Source organism: Petromyzon marinus, chromosome 10 (assembly GCF_048934315.1).
Source record: "Petromyzon marinus isolate PM22_M1 ecotype Great Lakes invasive population chromosome 10, UKy_Petmar_22M1.pri1.0, whole genome shotgun sequence".
NCBI classification, from domain to species: Eukaryota; Metazoa; Chordata; class Hyperoartia; order Petromyzontiformes; family Petromyzontidae; genus Petromyzon; species Petromyzon marinus.
In genome coordinates this window covers 12,658,841-12,684,683 of record NC_133676.1, presented here as the reverse complement: position 1 = coordinate 12,684,683, position 25,843 = coordinate 12,658,841, and the positions used below count along the sequence as shown (strand labels likewise).

General features: G+C 54.1%; 1 protein-coding gene across 10 annotated transcripts in view; it reads right to left on the bottom strand.

The window, feature by feature from the left end:
* Nucleotides 1–1,739: 1,739 nt before the first annotated feature.
* LOC116940875 (uncharacterized) overlaps nt 1,740–25,843 on the bottom strand; it is a 65,032-nt gene continuing 40,928 nt past the window's right edge. For 4 of the 10 annotated variants that reach the window (XM_076066182.1, XM_076066183.1, XM_076066184.1 and 1 more), the window contains 8 exons: nt 22,912–23,095; nt 20,310–20,390; nt 19,137–19,250; nt 17,323–17,395; nt 16,558–16,643; nt 4,286–15,206; nt 2,985–3,118; nt 1,740–2,365 (listed from right to left, as the gene is read on the bottom strand). In XM_076066182.1, coding sequence (XP_075922297.1) covers nt 3,024–3,118; nt 4,286–15,206; nt 16,558–16,643; nt 17,323–17,395; nt 19,137–19,250; nt 20,310–20,390; nt 22,912–23,095 — 11,554 coding nt within the window. In that variant the 3' untranslated portion in view covers nt 1,740–2,365; nt 2,985–3,023. Of the gene's footprint in view, nt 2,366–2,984; nt 3,119–4,285; nt 15,207–15,444; nt 15,629–16,557; nt 16,644–17,322; nt 17,396–19,136; nt 19,251–20,309; nt 20,391–22,911; nt 23,096–25,843 lie in introns of those variants that run through there. The other 6 variants (XM_076066180.1, XM_076066181.1, XM_032951184.2 and 3 more) reach the window with 6 other exon arrangements.

Genomic DNA, 25,843 nt, shown 5'->3' with positions numbered 1-25,843 from the left:
CGGAATGACCTCGGAGATCCGTGAAAGCGACCTCTGATAAAACCCAGTAGGGTGCAAGACTTTCCACACACACCCTGCCACACAGAGTAGCGATCACCGCAAGGCACTCAAGCCGATATTTTAAATATCAGAGATGTGATTTTGGGAAATTAAGTGCCTTACCAATTAATTTCACGCCATGTTTTTTGTTTGTGCAGCCATTGGTGGGGACTGGGACCGAGACCAATCAACTTGCTACACTTGAGAACTCTGTTTAGGAAACAGGCGGCTGCCACCTGGATTTGAACTCGGCATTCTCAGCAGTGGCGGCTCAAGGCTCTAAACTCTGAGCCACATAGCCACCTTTTTTTAAATTTCCCCCCGCATTCGGATATACCGGTGCATTCCGTTACGACTTGTATGTTCCATTAAGATACGTTCGCATCCCCCACCACACGAAGGAAGAGATCATCACGGTGCTGTGTATAAAGAAACATGTTTATTTAATACTGCGTGTTGTAAAGCAAAGTCATCATTGTTCCTAAGATATCTTGCACATGCTAACGTTAAGATTACCTTTTTTTTTTCCTTCCCGGCACTAAATTTGTGCAACGTTTACAAACTGGGTTTAAAAACGACAAGCGTGAGCGCCATTGAACGACAGAAGCCTGAAAATCCACACACACCGTTGCAATTCATGCCGGGGGGGGGAGGGTCGGGGGAAAGACAGTGCACTCCAGGTGCAAAGACTGCAAACGAAATCCCAACTAAAAGAAGCTACGTACGTACAAACCCCACAATAGACGGCCGAGTGACGACACCGTCCTCACCGGCGTCGTTTCACGCGGACGTGCGGATCCCGGCGCACGACTGCGAATGGCATATGCACCTTCCCATGGAAGAAGCCGATCGGTCAAAAGAGTTTTAAAAAAAAATTAACATTGCTGTAAAAGGCCTCATCGTGAAAGTAAAATTCTTTCATTAAAAAAAGATTAAATATGGACCCTGCTGCATTTTCAACATCTTGTGGGACAAAGAAAATAATTACGACAATTATATTGAGAATGTGACTAAATATTCGTAAGCCATTTACCGTCAATGCAATCACGGATTAAAAACAAAGCGGTAAGATTTTTTTTTTCCATAAAAACATTACCATCATCATTATCATCACTTGTAATGAACTGCGAGCATCCACCTCGTAAGCGCCGACGAGCTCCGTCGACGCGGCAAGCCAAGCGGGGAACAATCGCGACGTCTGCCCGCGGTGCCCACCCTGAGATGACGACATGATCAGAAACACCGTACAGGCTCGTCGAGGCGCTGGAAACGACGGCGACGGTGCGACGCAGGGCGACGCTAGTCTTCCCCGAAGCCGTTATTCTCCACCGCCTCGACGCCATCAACCGACTCGTACATCGGCGAAGACGGATCGTCGTCCCGCGTCTCGCCCGCAGACATTTCCGGATCCTCGATCTCACAGTCGTCAGGCTCGCACTTTCCATTCCGGGCGCCCAGAGGGGAGGCCTTGTCGCATTTTTTCTGCGCGCCATGATCGGAGGGGCTGCTGGAGGCGCCGTCTCGCACCCTGTAGGCACCCCCGTCTTCCGCGATCTCCCTCAGCTTCCCCACCATCTTGCTGAAGATGCCGGAGGGCATCTCTTCGTCCAGGATCTCGTACTTGACCTGGCCCGCCTTCTTGGTGTTGCTCTCGGTGCTCTCGCAGTATCTGTGAATGGGCAGGTCGCCGATCTTTTTCATCGTGAGCGTGGGTGACAGCGGAGGCTCCGTCTTCCTCGCTTCCCCCTTGGGAGGCCACGTGGGCTTGACGATCTTGATGTCCTCCTCCACGGCGGGAGCTTTCTTCCCGGTGGTCTTCTCCGGCGGCCAAGTGGTCTTCAATTTGGACTTCTCCACAATTTCGCCGGACAAGTCGACCACTCGGCCGCCCGAGCTTGGCGAGACGTCGGGATTTTGGAACGACCGCTCCCTGGCGTGTACGGGCGACGCCTTGCCTGGCGCGGGCTCGTCCGCGTCTTCGGTCGAATCTTTGGGGAGCGAGCTCCGGTCGGCTCTGGCGGGCAGGTCAAGGAGGAGGGGTTTCTCCGATTCCTTGGGAGGCTCGGCGAGAGAATTCTGCAGCGAGCGGGGAGCAGCGTCGATGTCGTCGTTGTTGTCGTCGTCACGCGGGGGATCATCCTCGCCGGCCGCGTCGCCGGAGTACGAATCGGAGGATGCGAATTTGCCGGGGGTCTCCTTTTGGGCCCAGAGATCCTTGTGTGGCTTGCGGCCAAAGCCCTCGTCGTAATTTCCCTTGGCCTTGAAGAGTTGTTGAAAATGCGGCTTGCAGTAAACGTTTCCATGGAGAGATGCATAGCTACAGAGGCTGCAAAGGCAGAGAAAGACGTGATCAAGTAGCATCGTGACACGTAAAGAGAACGACACAAACCTTGGCTTACAAGTGGAACAGGACACAATGGAGTAAGACTGGCGCATCAGGAAAAGGCAGTCTGATGACCACGCTTAAATTGCACCAATGTCCCCCGATGGTTAATTTAATTGGCGGGTGTTTGAAAATATTCCCCCCCTCCACCCCACGCCACCCCCATATTTGGCTAATCTTACAAACAGCACGGTAATTGAAAATGAGATGTGATCGAATGTGAGTGTGTGGGTGTGTGTCAAATGGGGGTATGACGGATTCCAAACGGATATTTATCCGTCTCGTGGCATGAAGCGAATGACGCAATTGGAATAAAATTATCGATTTTTTTTTTACAAAATAGTTTGCGTGTGAGCGTCAGTTGTGTACTGTTAACTCAACTGTGTAAACCCATGGCCTGTTCTTAGACCGCTTGCAAGGAAAAGCCCTTCGACCCTTCACGTAGCCTGGCACAAGCGCCGGGGCGACGTCTCTGCCACTTCAATGGCGAGTGGTGGCTGCGGTTGTTGTGGTTGTTGTGGTTGTCGGTTGTGTAAAGCAAAACTATGCGGGTTCCCCTCACCTCAACGAGGTTGAACAGTGGTAGCAGCGGAAGCAGAGCCTATGGTAGACCCTTGTGTCGGCCACCAGCCGGTCCATGGGATAGACTGTCTTTTGACAGCCCGTGCAGACCTCTTTTGGTTGAGACTGGAACTTCTGCCGGGGATCAGTCGCGCGCCAACGTTAACGAGGGCTACCCCCCCCCCCCACCGCGGGCGCCAGGACACACGGCAGCGTGAATGCCAACCATAGCCACCGGAGCCACGTGGTAGCAGTGGCAGAGTCTCATTCCCACCGCTCAATCGCTAACGCACAATTGTTTAAACCAGTCCATCTATCATCATTGTTATTATCCTCTTTGTTCTTTCAACGTTAAAAGACATTTTAAAGTCGACGCAAGCACGGATGTTTATTTTAGAATTAGTTCATATGCGGCTCTTTGTTGAATCCATCGCTGGATGCGGGCCTCCAGATGCCATGCCTGTCACTGGGGTTGCTTGGTCATACTTCGCCATTTTGGGTAAGGGGTGAGAGTTGACAAAAGGGGGGGTCCCGGCAAAGGACCGGTTCAGACTTCACTTTGCCACCGACGTTAGCCGTGGCCGGGAATCGAATTCGGCTCGCCAGGTCCGTGGTGCGGTGCAATATATACAAAATGTCTCAATAGCCTGTCAAGTCAAATATTAGGGGCTAACCTTTGCCATATTTGTGGATGATATTCTACCGTTGTGTTGAATAAAATGCAACCAAAAAATAGTTCCGTTTTTTTACATTAACTTATTGCAGGGTTATATTCCCGGTGTTGTAACGAACAAAAACTACCAACTTAAAATGTTACAAATTTATAAATATCGCAGAAACGTTCTGGGAGTGTGAATGAGACAGTCATTTTAACCACTGCAGTTACAGCAAAAATTACATTCGACAACACAATGCACTTTCACTTCGCAACAAAATCCGCAACAAACTACATCCATCCATCGCATTGCAGTCGGTACCAACTACTAGGTCAAACCAAAACGTACCAAAAGCAGTATATAAACACAACTGGACCGCGCCTGCAGTTCACTACAAGCGGCAGCAGACCAAGCCAAGACGGCAAAGCAATGCACGGAAAAGGAAAAGAATATATATAGGGAGCTTCGATAAAAGAGAAAGTTCAGCAAGCAGTAATCGCCGGGTGCCGTGAACGTTAGACCTATCCTCGTCATGCCGTCAGCCTTTTTTTTTTGGGGGGGGGGTGGGGGGAGGAGGGGGGAGACAGCCCTGGGAGGCAGCACCCAACGGGTTTCTCATGCTCTTCCGCTCACAGTCTCATGTTACCGGTGGTTTTGGGGGCGCTCCGAGACGAAGCCAAGCTCGCTTCGGGCCTTGGGCCAGCCGACAGACTTGCCGCTAGGCTGGCAGTTGTGGGAGGGGGGGCGGCGGAGCGAGCCGCCTGCTCCGGGGAGCCGCCCAGGCTCCACAGCATTCGCTCCGCCTCCTGCAGGCTCTGCTCCAGGCTGCTCAGGTCGTTTGCCATGCTCCTCAGCAGGGACGTGTGACTCTCGGTCAGCTGCTCGGAGGCGGACGAGACGGCCGTTTCTCCACGGAGGTCGCGCGCTCTCGTCGTCACCGCGTCCTCGTAGCAGGGAGGGGAGAACGGTTGCATGGGAGTCTCCGGCTTTGGGGGCTTCTGCCGCCCGGGAGAATTCGACGCCGACGTGGCCGTCGCCGCGACCGCTACCGCCACCGCGGACGTTTTCTTGCTGCGAGCGCTCCTCTCGGCCGTGTCGGCAACGACGTGCGGCGCGTTCTTCTGCTGGCTCGCGGGCCGGACTTGTGGCAGGTGGTGGTGGCTGTGTAGGGCTCGGTCGCTCAGCGGGCCTTTTTGGGGAGTGTTGCTACGGGAGCCGTCGGAGAGGTCGCTAACATCGCCTTCGAACCCTCGGAAGTCACTTTCGAAATGTCCCGCCGCCTGCCTCTGCTGCTTAAGCATCGTGCTGCTGCTGCTGTGCGAGCTACTTTGGAACGAGGCCGACGCTTGCACTCTGCTCTGGGTGCTGCCTTCAAACCTGGTCCTCACGGACTTCATGTCAATGGTGGGGATTTCGTCCAGCTGCCCTTTCTTTTGCATAAACTCGTCCTCGCTGTCACTCCCCAAACGCTCGGGGATTTCAATGGGGTCTTTCCGAGTGTAAACGGTGTGCTCCGGGCTCTCAAATCTGTGAACAAGTCCCGTAAAGTCTACTCTGGGCATTTCGTTTTGTGCCGAAGGATGTGGAGAAGGAGTAAGTGGAGGATTTGGACTGGGCGTGCCGGTGTAATCTGGCTCCGGCGCCAAACGTTCAGAGATACCTATCGGCTCCTTGCGGACATATGCTCTATTATCCTCTATTCTTTTTGCCTCTTCGAACATGCCCTTGATGTCTTTCACTTTGCCCGGCGTGAGGGGAGACCCTGCCTCGCTAGCCCCAGGTGCCGGCGTCCTGCCGACCGCGGGTGGAGGATCCGGCGCGGCCGCGCCTATATTCAGTTGCCTGCGGAGCGTCGGCGGCGACGGGATTATCTCGGAGCGCTTGGTGGTCACGTGACCCAGGCTCAGCTGCGGAGGGCTCGAGGGGACGCCCTGCGAGAGTTTGCTGGTCGCGTCGCGCAGCTTGGTCAGCTGGTCCAAGCGCCGCTTGTTGGAGGGCGACGTGGCCCACAGCTGACACGGAGGCGACGGGGTGCGGGCGCTCAGCTGGGACGGGGAGAGGGCTAGGGGCGGAGGCGGCGGCACGGGGCTGAAGAACTTACGAGGCGGAGGAGACGGAGGGGTTCGGAATGGCAGTCTAAAGTCGGTCGGCTTTCGAGCCGTGGACTCGATGGTGATGAAGACGGGAGACGGAGACGTCACGCGGCGCTGAAAGGCTACGCTCTCCTCTACAGACCGTCGGCCACTTACCATTTCTTCTGCGATCGAACTGGAGTCGATCGTCTTTGCCGGCGGCTCGGGCGTCGTTTTGCTCGAGCCGATGCTGATGGTGCGAATCCTGTGCCCTAGGGGTCTTTCAAGCATCACGTCAGACGGCGATTCTGCTTTGCCGAACATCTCTGCGCTTACAGCCCTATACCCGTTTTCCAACTTTTCCCGCTTGCCAGAAAACCCCCCAGCAGAAGCGTCACGCTTGTCGGCTCTGAACTCACCTCGAGGCTCCCCGCCAGGGACAGATTTTTTCTCGAATGTGCCAAGTTGCTCCGGAGTCATTCGGTTATTGAATCCATCCTGGCCGTGCTCCGTCCACTGCTGCTGCTGCTGCTGTTTGATATTGGTCTGCGTCGTCGTCTTGGAGGAGAACTGCCGCGACGTTTGGACACGCTCCTCCTCGTGGTGCCGTTCCGTCATGACGCGATGGGATGACGACGATGATGACGACGACGACGCCATCTGCTGCTGGTGCAGCTGTTGAGCCGCGCCCGAGGAGATCTGCACCTGGTGCTGCAGGGGCTGTTTCCCGGTCTCCGACAAGTGGTAAAGCTTGCGAAGTTCATCCTGCTTATCCGTAGATTTTGGCTTGTTCTCAATGTTCTGCTGACCCTCTTCTTTCTTGTGCAGAGTAACCTTCCTCGTGGAAGTAACGTGGGATTTCTCCTGTTTTTGAGTTGCCTCAGGCACTGGGTGAGTCTCAATTACGTTTGGTTTCCGGTCCTCGGTCACACCTTTGACCTTCGGTTCGCCCATGTGCTGGCTCAGTATCTGCGAAATATTCTTCGCCGCCTCTTTCTTCATCACGGTGGCCTTGCTCGCCGTCGCGTTGGAAACGGACGACACGTCGAAAGCGGCCAACGCGTCTTGGTCAAGCGGTGCGACGATGACCACTTGTCCTTGTTGCTCGCTCATCACATCAGCGAAGAACGAGTTCGGAGGGGAGGCGCTCACGGACTTTCCCTTCTCCAGCTGCTGCTTCCTGAAGTTCTCCTCCGCGATCATTAAAGGCGTCTTGAAGCCTCGATTGGCGCTCTTCGGTCTCGGCAGGGGAGACGTGGGAATGGCGATGGTCACCGGAACGCTGCCATGCGTGGGAGTATTTGGCTTTTTCGGTTCGGCCTGCGGAATCGCCACCCTGGGCCGTGCCCAATGCTCTTCACTCGCCAAGGCGACGGCACCAGCGTGCGCACTCCCCATTTGCGTCACCTGCGCGCTCTGCTTCTGTGTCGACTCCACGTGCACGCTCCCCATTTGCGTCACCTGCGCGCTCTGCTTCTGTGTTGACTCCACGTGCACGCTCCCCATTTGCGTCACCTGCGCGCTCTGCTTCTGTGTTGACTCCACGTGCACGCTCCCCGTTTGCGTCACCTGCGCGCTCTGCTTTTGTGTCGACTCCACGTGCGCGCTCCCCATTTGCGTCACCTGCGCGCTCTGCTTTTGTTTAGACACCCCACGCGCGCTCCCAGTTTGCGTCACCTGCGCGCTCTGCTTTTGTTTAGACTCCCCACGCGCGCTCCCAGTTTGCGTCACCTGTGCGTGCTCGCTCTGCGTTCGTTCGGTGTCCGTGCGCGTCTGCACCAGCATCTCGCTCGTCGTCGAGCTTCTCTGTCGCTGGGACGACGACGAAGTCGACAGCGACGTCGCCGTCTTCACATCGGTCTTGGCGTCGGCACGTTTTGGAGAAATCTTCACTTTTGTTACATCAGTGACCTGCGTTGTCAAGGGTATTATCGTAACCGATGATGACATCAACGACGATGATGTCACGGCAGTCGTCGAGGGAGACGCAGGAGTGGACGGGAAGTTCTTCTTCTTGAACGGTATTGGCCCATACGGGGAGGGCGGTGGAGTGGAGAGGTTCATCGTCTTCACCTTGAATGAACTCTTAGCTGCACGACTCGCCTGCGTCTTGGTATTGGATAGCTGGGCGGTAACGGGGGCAGCCTGCGGAACTAAAGCCGGGGGCGGAGGAGGCAGAGGCAAGTCGTCCGGAAGGGCCTCGGCTGCAGACGGAGGCAGCGGCAGAGGGCAGTCAATATCCACTTCCATGGGGGGCGGTGGTGGCGGAAGTGGCAGTTCATCCTCGGTCAAGGGGACCGGCCGAGGAAGCGGTGGCGGAGGCAGCAGGCTCAGCTCCACGGCCTTCTTTTTGTAGCCAAATGGCAGGGTCACAGTGGTTTTTTGTTTCACATCTTTGCCTAAAATGTTCGCCTTGCTCTTATGCTGAAGCTCGGAGGAGGACAATGTGCCGGAGACCTGCTGCGACACGCATTCCTCTGTCCCCTTGTGTGCATCTTTGTGGGATGTCTTGGATTCCTTGCGGCTCACATTGACCGTGCTCTCCTCGGACACGTTCGTAACCCTACGGCTTTCCTTAACAACGCTCTCTCGAATCATTTGCTGTTGGCTGGAACTTGCGATTCCCTGGATGGATGACCGCTGATCGACTTCAGATTTTGTGTTCTGCTTTGCCGCAATATTCGTGTCAGTGGTCAACGGTTGGATCTTTTTAACTTTAATCACTTGCACTTTGCTTTGTGATGGAGAAAGTCCGACCAGGTGGCTTTTGGCCTTTTCATCTCCCAGCACTGACTTCTCAGCCTTTATGTTACCAGCGGATCTGTCCGTTTGATCCGCCTCCTGTTTCTTGATTTGCACTTCTACCTGTCGGCTCATTTCATCTCTCTTGTGAGTGGTTTGCTGTTGAGTGTGACGAGCAGATTCTTCCGTGGAGATCGTTTCGTAGCTTTTTCCCACCTTCCGCGATGCACTTTGGCTGTGATAATGGTGAGATTTGGGCTTCACTCCTTTCACGAGGGCATCCTCTTCTTTTGTAATATGCTTCGTTTCTTCAACTTGCTCGCTCAATTTTGTGTTAGGGGTGTCAGTGATCAGATCTACATTGATTGTGGAAGTAGGTTGTTCTTTCTGAACGACCTTTTGAAATATTTCGTGGTCACTCTGATCAGTCTGCTCAAGCGAAGCCTGCTTTTGGATATTCTGAATTTCTTCCTCCATATCTACCTGCCTTTTTATGTCTTTCTTCTGCGACTGGATCAACCTCTTTTTCGCGGCCTTAATGTTCGCTCTGACCACCTCTTCTCTCTGAGTCTCTCGGACCGCTTTCTTCGACTCCTCTAAACCTTGCAATGCTGCTTTCAAGTTCCCTCTCACCGCCTCTTCTTTCTCGGCGACCTTCACAGCCTGCTGCGCTTCTTCCAAAGACCTCAAAGTCGCCTGCAGATCAGCTCTGACAACGTCCTCTCTATCGCTCTCCTTTACGCTGCCTTTCTGCCAGTCTTGCAATGACCGCAGAGTTGTCTGGAGATCTGCACGGACTATGTCTTTTTCTTCCTTGGCTGAGACCGCATTTTTGGCCTCGTTTAAAGACCTCAGTGCGGCTTGAAGGTCTCCGCGGATGACCTCCTCCCGAACGACTTCTATCTTCGCGTTCACAGCCTCCTCCAGTGAACGGAGGGCAGTGGGGAGGTCCCCTCTTACAACATCCTCTCTAACCATCATTATCTTAGCATTAATCGCTTCCTCTAATGACCGGATCGCCATCTGGATGTCGCCCCTGACGACGTCTTCTCGCGTCACGTCCGTTTTCAAGTTAACGGCCTCGTTGAGAGACCTTAGGATACTCCTGATGTCTCCTCTCACCACTTCCTCCCTCTCGACCACGCTCTGTGAACGCTGTGATTCCTCCAGAGACCTCAGCGCCGTCCGGAGATCTCCCCGCACCACGTCTTCTCGAATCATTTCCACCTTGGCGTTCACGGCGTCTTCGAGCGACTGGAGCACTTTCCTCAGGTCGCCCCTCACTATGTTCTCTCTCGCGGTCATTCTCACCACATTCTTGGCCTCTTCCAGTGACTGCAGAGCAGCCCGGACATCTCCATTCACCACATCCTCTTTCACCATCTCTATTTTAGCATTAATTGCTTCTCCCAGTGAGCGTATCGCCTGCTTAATGTCTCCTTTTGTCGCTTCCTCCCTCGCAATCTCACTCTTGGCAGTGATGGCATTTTGTAGCGACCTCAAAATGGACCTAATGTCCCCCTTCACCACTTCGTCCTTTTCGACGGCGACCTGCGCGTTCTGAGCCTCCTCCAGCGACCTTATTGCAGCCTGAAGATCGCCCCGCACAACCTCCTCCCGCACGCTCTCCACCTTGGCATTGACGGCACGTTCCAGCGACTGGAGCACAGTCTTGACATCCCCTCGCACCATGTCTTCCCTGACCGTCGTCCTCACTGCCTTCTGCGCCTCTTCCAGCGAACGGAGGGCGGCGTGAACGTCCCCCCTCACCACTTCCTCCTTGGCGAGCTGAACTTGTGAGTTGAGGGACTCCTCCAGAGACCGCACAATTGTGCGCAAGTCTGCCCTAACCACCTCCTCCCTCTCCGCCATTTCCGTCTTGGAATTCACCGCCTCCTGCAGCGATGCCAGCGCATCTCGAATGCTGCCTCTGACCACCTCTTCACGAATCACTTCCTCCTTGGAGTCGATGGATTCTTGCAGGGACTTCAGCGTGGCGTGGATGTCTCCCTTGACCACCTCCTCTCTGCTGATTTCCCTCACCGCCAGCTGGGCTTCCTGCAGTGACCTCAAGGCTCCCCGAAGGTCGCCTCTCACCACGTCCTCCTTCGCAGACTCCACCTTTGCATTCAGAGCCTCCTCCAGGGACTGCAAAGTGGCCCTCAGGTCTCCTCTGACGATGTCCTCCTTTGCGACCTCGACCTTGGTGTTCACGGCTTCCTGCAGAGACTGCAGCGTGGCACGGAGATCGGCTCTCATCACATCCTCCCTGACCACCGAGGTCTTGGCATTGACGGCATCCTCGAGTGATCGCAGCGTTGCCTGAAGATCTCCCCTGGTCACCTCTTCTTTTTCGACAACCATAGCTTGTTGGGCGCTCAGCTCCAGCAGCTGCTTGGTTTTCTGGACGTCTCCAGGAACGATGTCGATTTCCTGCGCTCGGCGAGTGGATTCGTCGTCGTCCTCCTCTGCGCCTTGCTTCTGTAGGAGCTTCAGGTAATCTAATGCCCCGCTTTCAATGCAGGTTGTGAAGAACTGAACGTTTCCTCCCTGTATTTCGTCCTGCTGCACTTGCTGATGGCGAGAGTCACTCTGGGCCGAGGTCATGAGGCTGTTTATCGCCCCCCTGACATTTCCAGCCACCACGTCTTCTTCCCTGCGACTGGAATCCTCTTCTCTGTTCAGCAGGGAATATATGGTCATCTTGACGTTGCCCGTTTCGCCCTCTTGAATAAGGATGCCTCTCCTCAGTCCAGATGCATCGCTTTGACTGAAAAGTTGATCAATTGCTTGGCGGATGTCTCCTCGGATTACTTCTTCACGCTCGGTGCTGGCTTCGGAGGACTGGTGCATCAGCCTCTCTAAGGTTTGCCGAAGATTTCCCCTCTCCTCCGAATCAATCACAATGCTCTGGTGGTCCTCTCGCTTCTTGGAGAGCAGCTGCTGCAAAATGCTATGCATATCCCCACGAATTATTTCATCCTTCTGAATTTGGGGCTGAGCCTCTGGGTTCATTAGGTTATACATGGCCATTCGGACGTTGCCCACGTCACTTGACTCGAGCAAAATTCCGCGAGAAGAATCCACCACGTTGCAGTCAATCAACGACCGCAGGGTCTCTCGAATGTTCTTGCCGACTATTTCCGGCTTTTCAACGTACGTGCCCGAGTCACCGAGCCTGTGCAATGGGGTGCGCTCAAACAGCCAGGTCGTGGTTTTCACATCGCCACCCTGGATCTCTTCTGCCCGGACAGTAGTCTCTTCATCTTGTTCCTTTATCTTGTCCAGGGGATGATTTTCGAACAGCCAGAGAGAATTTTTCAAATCGCCACTTTTCACATCTTCTCTTATAACTTTGGTGAAGTCCAGCTTCTCAGAAGCGCTTTCCCCGATTTCGTCAATATTCTTCGTCTCAAAAAGCCAGCGAGATGTCCGGACGTCCCCTCTCTGCACATCGCTGACACTGACCGTTCTCACGAACTTCCGACGATCGACACCTTCCGACTCAAACAGCTGTGCGTTTGACTGCACATTGCCACCCTGCACGTCGTCCACCGTTCTGATCAACACTTTCCCGTCCTCGGCGATCGTATCGAGCGGCTGGGTTTCAAAGCGCCACCGGGCAGTTTGCACATCCCCACTCTGAACGTCCTCCTGGGTGACCGCACGGATCACGTGCACCTCCTGACCCGCGCCAATGGCGTCCAGCGGCCGCGTCTCAAACAGCCAGCGCGCGCTGCTCACATCCGCGCGCATCACCTCCTCCTTCTTGACCGTCACCACTTCGTGGAAGTAACCCTCGCGGTCCTGAATGGCGTAGAGGGGCTGCGTTTCGAATAGCATGGTGAACGACTTCACGTCTCCCCCGATGACTTCCTCCTTCGTCGCGTCGGACACGTCTGACCCGTCACCCCGGATCTGATCAAGCGACCGAGTCTCGAACACAACTCGCCCGCTCTTGACGTCACCACCCACAACGTCGGAGATCGTGCCGACCAGCTGCGCCGCCTCTGGGTCCTCGCCTATGGTCCCCATCGGCCGATTCTCGAAGAGCCACGAGCACATGTGGACGTTGCCCCCTTGTACGTCGGTGACGGTCCTCCTCAGCTTCACCGCGTCCGGATCTTCCCCGATCGCTCCGATGGGTTGCGTTTCAAACAAGGACGTGTACTTGTTCACATCACCTCTCTCGATGTCCTCCGCCTGCACCGTCTTCAACTTCTGTCCCGTAGACTCCCCGACGATGGTGTCGAGGGGGTGGTTCTCGAACCGCCACTTGACGCGCGAAACGTCGCCCGACTGCACGTCGATGTTGGTGATGCGCCTCACGTCCTGCCCTTCCTCGAAGCCGCCGCGGATGCTGTCGAGGCGCTCGGTCTCGAAGAGGATCCTCCGCGTGCGCACGTCACTGCCCTCCACGTCCTCCTGCCTGAGCGAGCGCACCTGCAGCTTGTGTGCAGCGCCGTCCGCTACGAGCGTGTCCAGCGGCTGGTTCTCGAAGAGCCACGTGCACGTCTTCACGTCGCCCTTCATAACCTCCTCTTCGCCCTCTCGCTTTTCTACCTTTTCATACAGCGCGTCCATGGGTCGAGTTTCGAAGAGCCAGCGACACATCTTGACGTCGCCTCGGTGAACCTCCGTGCGCTGCTGGGTGACGCTCTCTTCATCTGCGTTTTTTATCGTGTCCAGGGGGTGCGTCTCAAATAGCCACTTCGCTGTCTTCACGTCACCCGCCTGCAGCTCCTCCTTTGAAATGCCCTTTATGATTTGGATTTTCTGAAGGCTCTCCTCGTCGAACTGGTCTAAAGGTTTGGTCTCAAACATCCAGCGGCAGCTCTTCACATCTCCGCTTGAAACCTCCTCCCTCCTCACGGTCTGAACCTGGTGGTAATAGCCAGAGCTGTCCCGGATGGCATAGAGCGGAACGGACTCGAACAGAGATTTCGTTGTCTTAACATCCCCTCCTATTATGCCTGCAGACTCGGTGATCTTCTCGGTGTCCTGGATTGATCCCAAAGGAACGGTCTCGAACACCTCTTTAACGGACTTCACCTCCCCCCTCTCGCTGCCGCTGCGCTGCACCGTTTTCACAATCTCCTTTTGCTCCTCTTGTATCAGGTCGAGCGGCTTCGACTCGAACACCCACTTTGCGTGTCGAACATCGCCTCTCTCGTCGGCCGAGGCCTCTACGGTTTTCAACTTTCCCACCTCCATTAAAGTACCAAACGAATCCATGGGCCTGGTCTCAAACAGCCAAAGGGAGGACTTGACATCGCCTCCAATGACCTCCTCCTTCTGCTGCCGATCCTCATCGGCATTATCTTTCAGAGTGTCCATTGTGTGGGTCTCGAACAGCCAGCGGTGTCGCTTCACATCAGAGCCCTCGATCACCTCCTTCTGCACCTTCGTATATTCCCCACCCTCCGTGTCCTCGTTGATCGTGTCCAGCGACTGGTTCTCGAAAAGCCACCGGGCTCTGCCCACGCCGCCCTTCTGCTCGTCCTCCATGGAGATACCCCGCACGATCCGCAGCTCCGAGGAGCTTGCGTTGATGCTGTCCAGGGGGCTCGTCTCAAAGAGCCAGCGCGCCGACTTGACGGAGCCTTCCACGCCGAGGCTGCACTCTTCCACCTCCTCCCTGCGCACGGACGTGATGCGGTGCACGTGGCCCTGGCTGTCTCGAATGGCGCACAGCGGGTACGACTCGAACAGCTGCACGGATCTACGGACGTCGCCCCCCAAAATCTCCTCCAGCTCGGACTTCAACTTCAGCAAGTCCGACTCTTCCTCTTCCCACCGGGCCAAAGACGAAATTGGTTTAGTTTCGAACATGTATCTGCCCATGCTGACGTCCCCGCCCATCACCGTGCTCCTCACGTCTTCGGTGGCCTCGGCCCCGCTCAGCGCATCCAGGGTCCGCGTCTCAAAGAGCCATGTGGCGGTGCGCACGTCCCCCTTTGCCAGCTCGGGCATCTTTGTCGCCTTGTCGGCCGAGTGAACGGCGAGGCTGTCCAGCGGCTGGGTCTCGAACTTCCACGCCGTGTAGCGCACGTCGCCGCATGGAATCGGATCGCCGCCGCCGCCACCGCCGCCGCCGCTGCCGCCGGCGTTCGGGTCGGGCGTGCCGGGCTCGCGGATCGTGTCCAGGGGCTGAGTCTCAAACATCCAGCGCATCGAGCGCACCTCTCCACGCAGGATCTCGTCCCACTCCAGGCACTCGCGGTCCCCCTGTGGCGGGGGCGGCGGGCTCGGCCCCGCCAGGCCCTGCTCGTAAAGCCAACGTGCCTGCTGCGGGTCGCCCGCCTGCGCTGCGCCGCCGCCCTGCGAGGAGCCCACCAGGTCACGCAGGCACTCGCGCTCCAGGTTCTTGCGCACCTCCGGGTGGATGTGCTTGTAGAGCCTCCGCAGTTCGTTCAGCTGCTGCTGCTGCCGATAGGCGACACGGGCGTGAGGCTCGGGCGACGGTGCCATCGCCGCTCTCTCCTGGGGCACCGTCAGAAAGCCCGGCTCTGGGGAGGCGGCTGCCGAGGTCCGCGCAGGAGTCCGGGACTTGCTGGATTGGGGGGCAGGCGGCGGAGGTGGGAGGAAGTCGAGGGAGCCGTGAAGGAGGTCGCTGGGCGGAGGAGGAAGCGTTTCCATGCTTCCGTTGTGGCTGGAGACCGATGACGCAGCACCTGCAGATGTGGCGACTTGCACGCTTGTGCGCAAGACACTGTGCGATTTCCAAGCACTGGCTTCGGTTTTGTGTTCCATCTTAAGTGGAGAGAACCAGATTGGAACTTTAATTCATGGATCAAACCCACGCAATGTTTTCTTCATTCCAGGGCATGCCGTCAAAGTTTCATGCTCCGCGGACGTGTGTGCACGCGATGCGACCGTTCACTGCACTGCAAACTTTTCATGCACAGCATGCACATTTTACGTTTCCGTTTTATTGTCACTTTTTTCACGAACAAGCAATTGTCACTTTGAAAACGGCGAATAAACAAACCTCCACACACCATGCTTGTTGGAGCAACCCACACGGCACACGCCCTCCGATTTCCACCGCCGCCGCACTCAAAAAGCAACTTCGTCAGCGGCTTGGCCTAGAGGCAACTTCGTCAGCGGCTTGGCCTAGAGGGGGCGTCGCAGCCGCCCCTCCGCTTGGTGGCTCGAAGGCGCGTCGGCGAGCTCCTCACACGGGGATTGGCTCATCGGTTTTGACGCTTGCTCTCCTGTCCCCCCCCCCACCCCCCCACCAGCTTCCTCTTCTGGCCCCATCCGCTCGCAACTCCGAGAAGGGGTGGGGGGGGGGGGTGGTCAGGGTTGCCTGGCGCTCCGCCGCGCAAGGCTTATGAACGTTTGGCGCTACAGTCCCATTTGGAGTTGGGGGCTTCATAGTAAAAGGAGAGTGCAATAAGAGGCAGCGGAGGAGGAGGTGGAGGAGGAAAGGAAGCGTAGGGATAATAAAAAAAAGCAGTGCAAAGGAGAAAAAAACACTGCAAACACACACAGCAAAAAATCCACACTGCAACTCAACGAGACATCATAGCGTTAAAACTAAACACGAGAACCAGCGCTCATCTAAAACGTGACTGCGCTAAGTTAGGACGTACACTGTAGAGTAGGCTTGCGAGGGATAGATGTTTTAATGGGGTTTTGCTTGAGATGTTTTAATTCTCATCGACCAAAATGTAATGGACTTTCTTTCGTGTAACTTTACGCGTCACAATAATTTTGGCCCAAAAACCTTCATACTGTACTGTATCAAATTTGAAAAACACACAAACCCCTTGTATTGACCACACAATTACTCCACCATTGTTGTATGCTTTAAGTTTAAAGAAATTCAATAACAAGTGACAAAACCCAGTTAATCAATTTCATCTTAAATATTTAAAATAAAAATACCTGTTCAAGTACAAAATGAATTACCTGACCCTAGCCAACACAACAAAGCATCTCCGAAATGCAAATGTGAATTCCTGGCAAGCCCACGCATACGGTACGATTTAAAGCATTACATTAAACAAGAACGCTAAACGACAACTACTCTCCACTAAGCTGGTATCTTGCTAATCATGTTAGAATTGGTGCGAACAGAAGCCGTTAGTAACCACACCTTGTGCAACCTCTTCACCTTAGATGCATCCACCACGTCGCCATCGGAGGCCTGTTTTTTGGCCTGATGGTCAAAGGCACTGGGTGCTATCGGGTGGGGAAAAACACCACGCGCGCACTCCGTTAAACGACACGCAAACAATAAAAAAACCACAACACGTGTTGCGACCGCCAACGCGTGATATCGGAAACGGCCATCCCATTCGCCAGGGTCGCGAACGATGTCGCGGTGTCAAAAGGTCAGGCGCCCGGGGTGAGTTCTCTCACGAGCAAAGGGCAGATGGAGCAAAAAGGTTCGACAGGTTCGCAGTAGAGAGCGGAATGAAAATCGGTTCGATTCAGGGTGGCGTATCGATTCGAGAATCGGTTATTTTGGTTTAACGCCATGGTGAAATGTAAATCGGTAATTTGGGCGCCCGAGAGGGTCACGTGAAACCGACAGAAAATAACACAGGGGTGGAAAAGCGCCACGCTAGAGTGGGCGCAGACACCATGTGCAAACCAATCCAATGCGCGCATCATCGACTTAAGTGACAATAATTAATGTTAATCGATTCATCGATGCACCATCACACCTCCAGTTTGATGGTGCCTCCATTAAGTAGTGTGATATTATCAGTGCCAGCGTTTTGGTAAAGACGGATATTACAATAAATCTTACAAAAGACATTTACATAAGTCCACATCGAGTTTGCAGTGTATTTGCGTTACAAAAACTAACACCATCAACAAATATTAAAAGTTTCCGTATGTGCGCCGGACTCACAATCGGTATCTTTGGCCTTGTGAGCAGAGGAAACTGATCTTGAAGTATGAACATTATCTTCAGACTTTGAAGCCTTCGAGGGAAAAAAAAAGATACAAAGTTCGCATATTACTACACGAGTAACAAAGAGTGTAATTTAATTCTTAGTACAAAGCACAGAAACACTGCCACCAATACATCCCATTAAAACCATCAATACTACATGTGTTTGCATTGATCCACTGCTGGATGAAGGTATCCCCACGCCGTGTCAGTCATGGGGGTTGCCTGATCAGACTCCACCCCCCGCTGGTCAGTAGCGCCGACCGGGACGTGCAACGTTTCCACCAAACTCGGCACAAGCGTGCAATTGCGCCCAAGCCAAAGAAAAGCCTTTCGGGCTCTGTTAAGCATGACGGAAGAACCGCCGTTTCCTAAAGAAAATGCACTGTTGGTCTCCTTGCCCTCTCAGGCCACAGGAAACATCCGCTGCTGCCGCGCGTGTTATGGAGCCGGCATTTGCACACACGGCGAGTGGCTCCGAGTGAATTCCCTCCGGCACGGCAGTAGGTGGCGCTCGGGCACAGCGAGAGTTGGTAGTGGCGGCAGCAGCCCTCTCTCCTCCACGCGTGCCAGCGTTGGAGATCGAGCGACTTAATTGGGTTTGGGCCCGGAGACAGACAAACAACCGTCAAGGCAACAAGCGACAATTCTGGCCACTTGCCCGGGAGGAGGACATCGCGCAGATATGGAAGGCGTTCCGGGCGTGCGTGTTTGTAAACCGCTTACGACGTTTGGCACGCTTAGTGACTTATCAGGCAACGTGTAAACAATTTATTTACGTGACGCCGAGTTAGTTTGTTTTCGTGTGTTCGGTCGGGTGCACAAACACAAAAAAAACCCAGCTTCGGCGAAAACGCTGCCTTCAAAAACGTCACCAGATAATTCGCCAAAGCATTGCGCACAGTAAACCAATACGGGGATTCTTACTCTGTCGCCGATTAGATAGACGTATATATTTTTCTCCCCTTTTCGCAGGGCAACATTGCTGGTTGTTGGGGGGGGTGGAGGGGAAGTGGTGGGGTGAAGCGGGGGTGGAGGGGGGGTGGCAGAGCGCTACACTTGTACACTACATCTACACCAAATTGGCACATTCCATCCACAACCAAGGCCGTGTGGTGCGGGTGTCCGATAAGAGGGTCCCAGTTTGGTTGAAGGGAAAAGTGTACAAGACGGTGGTGAGGACGGTGCTGTTGTATGGGGCCGAGTGCTGGGGCACAAGAAAGAGGAGAAGGGGGGTGGGGGACCAAGCTATGGCAGTGACAGAGATGAGGATGTTGCGGTGGATGTTGGGTTTAACGAGGAAGGGACAGGGTGTGAGAAATGAAGAAGTGAGATGAACACTCAAGGTGGTAGAAATCACCGAGAAGACGAGACAGAAAGGGCTGTGGGTGTGGTTCGGCCATGCGGAGAGACAACAGGAACATTATGTGGGTCAGAAAGTGCAAGTGATGCAAGTGGAATGAGAGAGATCAAGAGGAAGGCAGCAGAAGACGAGGTGGAGGGAGCGATGCGGTGCGATGGGACACGGTGGCCCGAGATGGCGCAGGACAGGGCAGCGTGGAGAAGGTTGGCAAGGACAGCGGACCCCCCCCCCCCACAACGCGAGTGGGACAAACGCGTTTAAGAAAAAGATCCACACCAAGGCCCTCTTCCGTCAACTGCAGTGGGCAACCGGTCAGCAGCTGAAGAGTTGAACCAGCCGCGACTGTGCAAGTGGGGGGGGGGAGGTTCGCGATGGAGGCAGTCGAGGCGTTCGCCGCCTGCTCGCTCACCGAATGTTCCTCCAGCTGGGACGAGGAGGCAAAGCTCGAGGCGTGCTGCTCCTTCTGCTCCACCGACTTGGAGACGACGTGGACCTTGCTGCTGCTGCTGCTGCTCGTCACGTGCTGCCGGGCGACAACGCAGACACGGGCTGTGTCACGGACTCACCCGCGACAAGGGCCCAACAACAACCTAAATACCTTCGGGGCTGGGGGGAGGCGCACACCACTGGCGGGCCACCGTGGCGCTGTCTAATAATAACGTGAGAAATAACGAGCGCGCACCACGGCCGTTAAGGAGGCCCAGGAAAGTGAAGCGAGTGATCGCGCGCGCGCTAAACCTACGTTTAATTCTCACTTTTCTTTTTTAAACGGTGTTGTTGCCAGGTTTAAAAAACGCTCCCCCCCGCCGCCCCCATCTAGTACCTGATTAGTGCAGTCAACACGCATGCAGTGATGGACAAATATAAAATACTTCTTCTATATACATATGGCGGGACAGATACACGTGAAAGAAATATTGTCTGTCAAGTTATTTTGTTATTCGCAGTCTGTCTGCACAACGACCCTGGGGGGTCGTGTTTTCCCCACCGGCTGAAGGTTCCCTCCCACGAGCTCGCGGCTCCACGAGCCCAAAACAACACGCGTGGACAATATATATATTTTTAAGTAATTTACATTAATTGTTCGTGATGTATTCTGACGTGCATCATCTGTAGGAAAAAAAAGCATTAAAGCTCATCAGATTCTTCCAGTATAAATAAATATTCCGATTCTGATAATATATGCCCGTTGTCAAATTTACATAAATAATGAGAAGTATTTTCAGTTATATTTTGTCCCTCAAACGTTGCCCACAGCGCACAGTTAATCAAAAACCCTCCCTCATTCCGCGTGAGACCATCGTCACCATCGTCACCATCCGCCTCGACGGGACGGCAAAGTGTGTGGCCTTGTTGGGCAGTCTGGCCAAGAGCAAACCGGTCCCACACCATAGATTTACCAATGCGCGCATCGCACGTTACCAAAATCTCTCGGCTTCCTCCAGGCCCACCGGCTCAAAGGAACCCAACGTGTGGCCATCCGTCACATTTTATCAACGTCTCCAAGGCAACGCGGCGAAGAGGTGGAGAGGCCGATGCTCGTTTGTTTGCCTAGCGAAGGGGGCGTCCGTCACCAAGTTACCTGCACTGAGTGATGCTCACGCTGGAACTGCTGGGAGACTTCGGAAAAGCCGTCGGTGGCCTCGCCACTCGCCTCTCTCACCTGGTGAGCGGCAGCAACACAGATAGACACGAGCGTGAGGACTAGCACAAGGAGGTATACACACCAGTTTAACACGTAGGCTTTCGCGACCAATATCATCCATCATACAAGTTTTTTTGGGTTAGATCGTGTAATAAATATATACGCGATCCAACACAAAAAAACCTGTATTAAGGTACATACGTGTCTGTGTGTTCATGCGTACAAGCACACACACACCCACACGCAGAAAAAAAAGACAAAGATCCCACACCCCCTCCGTATAGCCTTAACAGAATGTTGGGGCAAGCGCTGTTACAGCGAGGAGCACCTACGAAGTCCGACACGAGGTGTTGGGTGGCCAACAACACACCTTTCGTCTCCCTATTGGCGATGTTTACACACCGCACCAGCTATTAATTTGAGGCCGAGTCGACCTAGGAGGAGGTCCAGGACCAGTTCAGAAAATCGCAGCTGGTGTTGGTCGTGAGCGGGCACTCAACCCGACTCGACGGGTCCGTAGTGCAGCGGCGCTAACTGCGGCACGAGGCGCTCCCCAAGCACGCAGACACGTACGCACACGCGTACACACGCGTACACACGCGTACACACACACACCCCCCACCACCACGTGGCAGGGCGAAAACCCACATGCGCCGCTGTAATACGATAGACCTAGCATGGGTTACCGCAAGGCAAAGAATAGACAAAACAAAGATGCCCCGTTACCCTCGCAGATCAAAAGGGCAAGTTCTGTTAACAGGCATCTATTGAGGCCATCCCGTTAAATTGATTTGTGGAATACCTACCACCACGTCCCCGCCCATCTTTGTTTCACCAGCGCTGACGATTAACACATCGCACCAGGTACTCATTTAAGTACGAGCCAACCTAGGAGAGAGGTGCCGGCGGACCCGGTTCAGATATCGCTCTCCATCATCGATGTTAGCCTCACGGCTGGGAATGGAACTCGGGAAGGTCGCCGGGTTTTCGTAGCTAAATGCGCGAGACGAATCGTGCCGACCGCCGGCACCACGCGCAGCGAGCACGCAAAGCCGTCGACACCTCTACGTTAAAACGTCACTGCACAAACGAGGGGAAAAGCAGCGGGCAAGAAGCGACGAGCTGCAGTTAATTCCATCCTGGGTCAGGGCGGACGTGCGCACGAGCAGGGCGAGAGAGAATGCGAGCGAGTGAGTGAGAGAGGTCACCGCCCCCCCTCCGCCTACCCCCTCACTCTGGAAGGGCCATGAAAAGAAAAGACTCCATGGCTTTAAATTCAGCTGCACTAATGATCAATGACCCCAGGGGCGTGTAAGTGTACGACACTCGGTCTGGCGGGCTCCGTGCAACTGCATTGTCAGAGTGTGTCGCCAACCGATGGCGTCTAGTTCAACAGCCTGACTCTCTAATCATTCTTGAAATGAACATTTGTTGAATGTCACCCCGGCCTGAAATCCTGGCTCCGCCCCTGAATGACCCGTGTCCACCTAGACACCCTCTCAACTTCTTTGTGGTCCCGTCCTCAAGAATGACGCACGCACACACACGTGTATTTTTTCGTCTCGGACGAAAAAACACATGAATATTCATAGCCGATTCTTCATCGCCATCATCAACAACAGATGCACGTATAAATACAGGCTTAAAATACTTTACCCAACGTCAGGGTTTGCCAAAAGCGGCGAGTAATTATTACCAATATATTTTTAAAAAATCGGGCAAAATTGTGGGCAACGGTCCTCCGCCAATGCAGAGAGAAAGTCTGAGTGACGCGTAAGAAACGATGCCGGTCACACACAGCAAATAGATTAAACTGTTGTTGCAAAAATCGCCGCAGTGCACAGAGACCGGTGCTAAACACAGCCTCGGACAACTCGCAATGTATTTTTGAAGTCTTTCAAATTGACAGCAGCTGTGGCAACATTCAAACGGGAGGCCGTTCCCTTGTGAACACCCACATCTGCCAGTGTCTAAAAAGAATTCCGCCGGTTACCCCTCGGCCGACAGATATAACTCGCCCCCGACGCAGACTAAAACAGGCCGGCACGCAAGAATGAACGCGCGAAGGAATTTCCCACCGATAATTAAAAAAAAATCACGATTGTTTAATCGGCCACGCATCGGTGCCGGCCGGTTTTATTTTGGGAAGGGGGCAATGCAGATACGGCTCCACAAAAAGTTCTTGAAATCAGCTTAACCCGTCTTTTTCCTTGTCGTTGGGATTCAGTTTCCACCCCCCCCCCCCCCCCACGACGTTATCGTGATTTTGCGATCGTTATCAAATCACGAGAAGGATGATCGATTTGGAAATGTTGCCGAGCCGTGCGTCCGCGAGAGAATGGCCCAGAGGAGGTGGCATCACGGAACTATTTCTCATTGAGTGACGTCTTCTCCCACGCGCACACACACACACACACGAGTTCGCGAGGTATTTTTCCACGTGACCCGATGGGCAGTCAAACCGATATTTCAGAATTTGAGTTTAGCCAAATTGGTGACCGGGCTGAGACCATCAACACACTAACACTTGAGGCCTCACCGTGCCGCCGGCGGTGTCGGTGCGGGCGGTGCCGTCGGCCAGCGCGGCTTGGTAGGCTGCGATGCGCTCCTTCAGCGAGACGCCCTCCAGCTCCTCCTCCATGGCGCGTGCGGGGTGTGTGGTGCACGCGGTGGGACTCTGCCGATAGCGGGCGCACCGGTCGCTCTTCAAAAAGCCCGGCGGTCTGTTGGGCGCACGCGCGAGGGCGGGAGAAGACAACGGAGTGGTGGGGGTGAGCGACGTGCGGGTGGAGCGACTGCGGCAGGCTGAACGGAGTGTGCCGTTCAACTTCCGGGTGCTTGAAGACTGCAGGGCAGTTTTCAAGCACCAGGTCGGACGTACACTTCACGCCTCTCGAAAGACGTGGGTTAATCGTGGGTAATGCCTCATAGTCGTGCAGTGGAATCCTACTTTGTAGATTATCCAAGCAGGGCTGGCAATGAGGCATTCATCATCAGAAACATTTCAAACTACTATCGACTTATCCCGTTAATAAAGCGCACCTCCGATTTGCCCCGCACCTCGGATGAGCACGGTTGGCTACGTACGGTGCGACACGAACAAACACACACGACGACTGTAAAGGGTAAACGACTGCTCCAAAACGACAGCCCTCTCACGCACGCCGACTCGGACGATTCCGGAGTGTTCGACGGCAAAGTCGCACTGATCTGCAGTAGCGCCCGGAGCGGGGATTGGTTGCGTTCGCGACGTTCCGCCCCCGCAAATCGGCGGACTATCAGCACCAGCGCCGGAGCCGCGGTAAGCTCCGAGATCACCGACGAGCAAAGCTTGGCCGCGACGTTCTTCCAAGGTGGGTGGGCGGGAGAGTCATTGGGGCCAAGCAATTGCAATAGCGGATCCGTGTGTGGGGGGGGGAGGGGAAACAAAACGCCTCCCGACGTCGCTGCGAGACGCTTTGCGAACGAATGGTGCCATGCCGCTGACACGACGCAGTTAGTAACAAATTGGAACAAGACTGATAACAACAAGACCACAAAAGAGTGGGAGAAGAAAATCCCGATACTTTGTCTGCGTTCGTCACAGTGCGACACTTCCACGGTGGCTAGGAGATGTTAACTACCTCGCCCGGCATACAGGAGGTCGTGGGTTCAATCCCGACCACAACAGCTGGTGGATATTTGGAGTTTGCGTCTCTCCCTGTGGTCACGTGGATATTTTTTTCACCCCTCCGGGTCCTCCACATGTAAAATCCGCATGCATGTTGAGTATTTGGCTGCTATAAATTTCCAAGTGATGATAAGCCGCTTCGTTGAGCTATCATTTGCGGCCAGATCGCTTCTGAAAAAGAGGTACAAAGCTACATACTTACCTGGTAAAATAAAAAAATTGTTTGGCTAGGAAAGCTTTAACTTCAAATTAGAATGTCTGTCGCCACTATAACTGACGCCACCAGAGTAACCAGAGGCACTCGACTCGACAGCCACGCGCGGAACTTTGAGCGTTCGGAAAGCGTTCGTGCCATCTTCATTCACAACCGAGAATGCGGTGGGCGTTATTTGTTGTTATTGTACCATCGCGCAAACTCCTAAAGGCTGCCGATAGTCTTTTGACACCGTTACACCGGGAAACGAGCAAGTTACAATGTTAGCACAGATGACCTCTTGATGTTTTAAAAATAATTTGTCGTGTCGGAAAACACGTGGTAATCTCGAACACCACCACCAGCGGCCTTTACCACAAGTGATAACAGAAAATTAAAAAAAGGCTTCATCGAAAAAACTGCCACAGTCAAAATGTTTAGTTGGGCACGACTGGCATTTTGTCATTTGTTGAGAATGCACGCTCGCAAGGAAGAAAGCTGAATAAAGTCCCCGTACACGAGTGTAATAACGTAAAAAATCCACAGACGTTAGCCGAACTTCGACCTCGTAGCCCGAACGCGTCGGGTCACGAACAAGGCAATGTTGCTGCGATCAAAAATGCGTCTCACCCACGCTCTACCTGATCGCCAGACACAACGAACACGCGCACTGGCCGCACACGGTAAAGCAGATTTAGAATAGCGAAAAACAAATTAAAACGGGGACCCATTTGGGCACGAGCGCTATTTCCATTTCTCTCTCTCCCTCTCCAACGCGCTCGACCTTCGTGGCCGCCGCGCCAATTTTCGAGAACGTACTTTGTGTCACGAGTTGTTTTTTTTTCTTAGGGTTTTTACTTCTTTACTTTTAAATATGAAAAAAAAAACATCCAAAAATAAGGCAGGTTGCATTGCACCCCGAAATAACGGTTGCCCGTCACGTAGCCGGCATGCGGGGGGGGGGGGGGGGGGCGCTGCAGTGGCGGGGGTGGTGGGCGGGATCGGTGATTTTTTCGGCCGTGGGCCCCCACGGTCGCGCGCCACCGTTTCGCCTCTGCCACGAAGTTATTCCAGCGCGACGCCTCGTAAATAACCCACGCCGCACCACGACAGTGCCGGACCGTGTCCCCTTACAGAGCGGATATAAAGACCCTCGCCCGCCCGCCCGCCCTCATTACGATCACGTGGAGTTTTCTGGCAGTTTTATGGCCGTCGCTTTTAGATGTCGCGCGTCTCATTTTCGGTATTATAAACGCAGCCATCAATGTCCGCACGAATTAAATATCTGCGTGTGGTTTAGATTTTCCTACTGATAATAATAATAAGTAAAAATAAATAAGTTATTTAATAACCGACAGCCGAGCATTTGAATTCTGCAGCACATGAGCAGCTGCCAGTGAGAGGTTGACGAAGGCAAAGGATTCAGGTTTCTTTGCGAACTGCGTTTTCTTTCTCTCGCTGAAAACCCGAGTATTTCAATTATTTATGAACGCACGCGTATCTGTTAACAGAGCACGTGATATTAAGTGCATGTGAAATACCCAAGCTTGCAGGCTACGCAATGCTAAGCATGACGTGTGCATTCATTAATAGACCTTTATGAAAGCA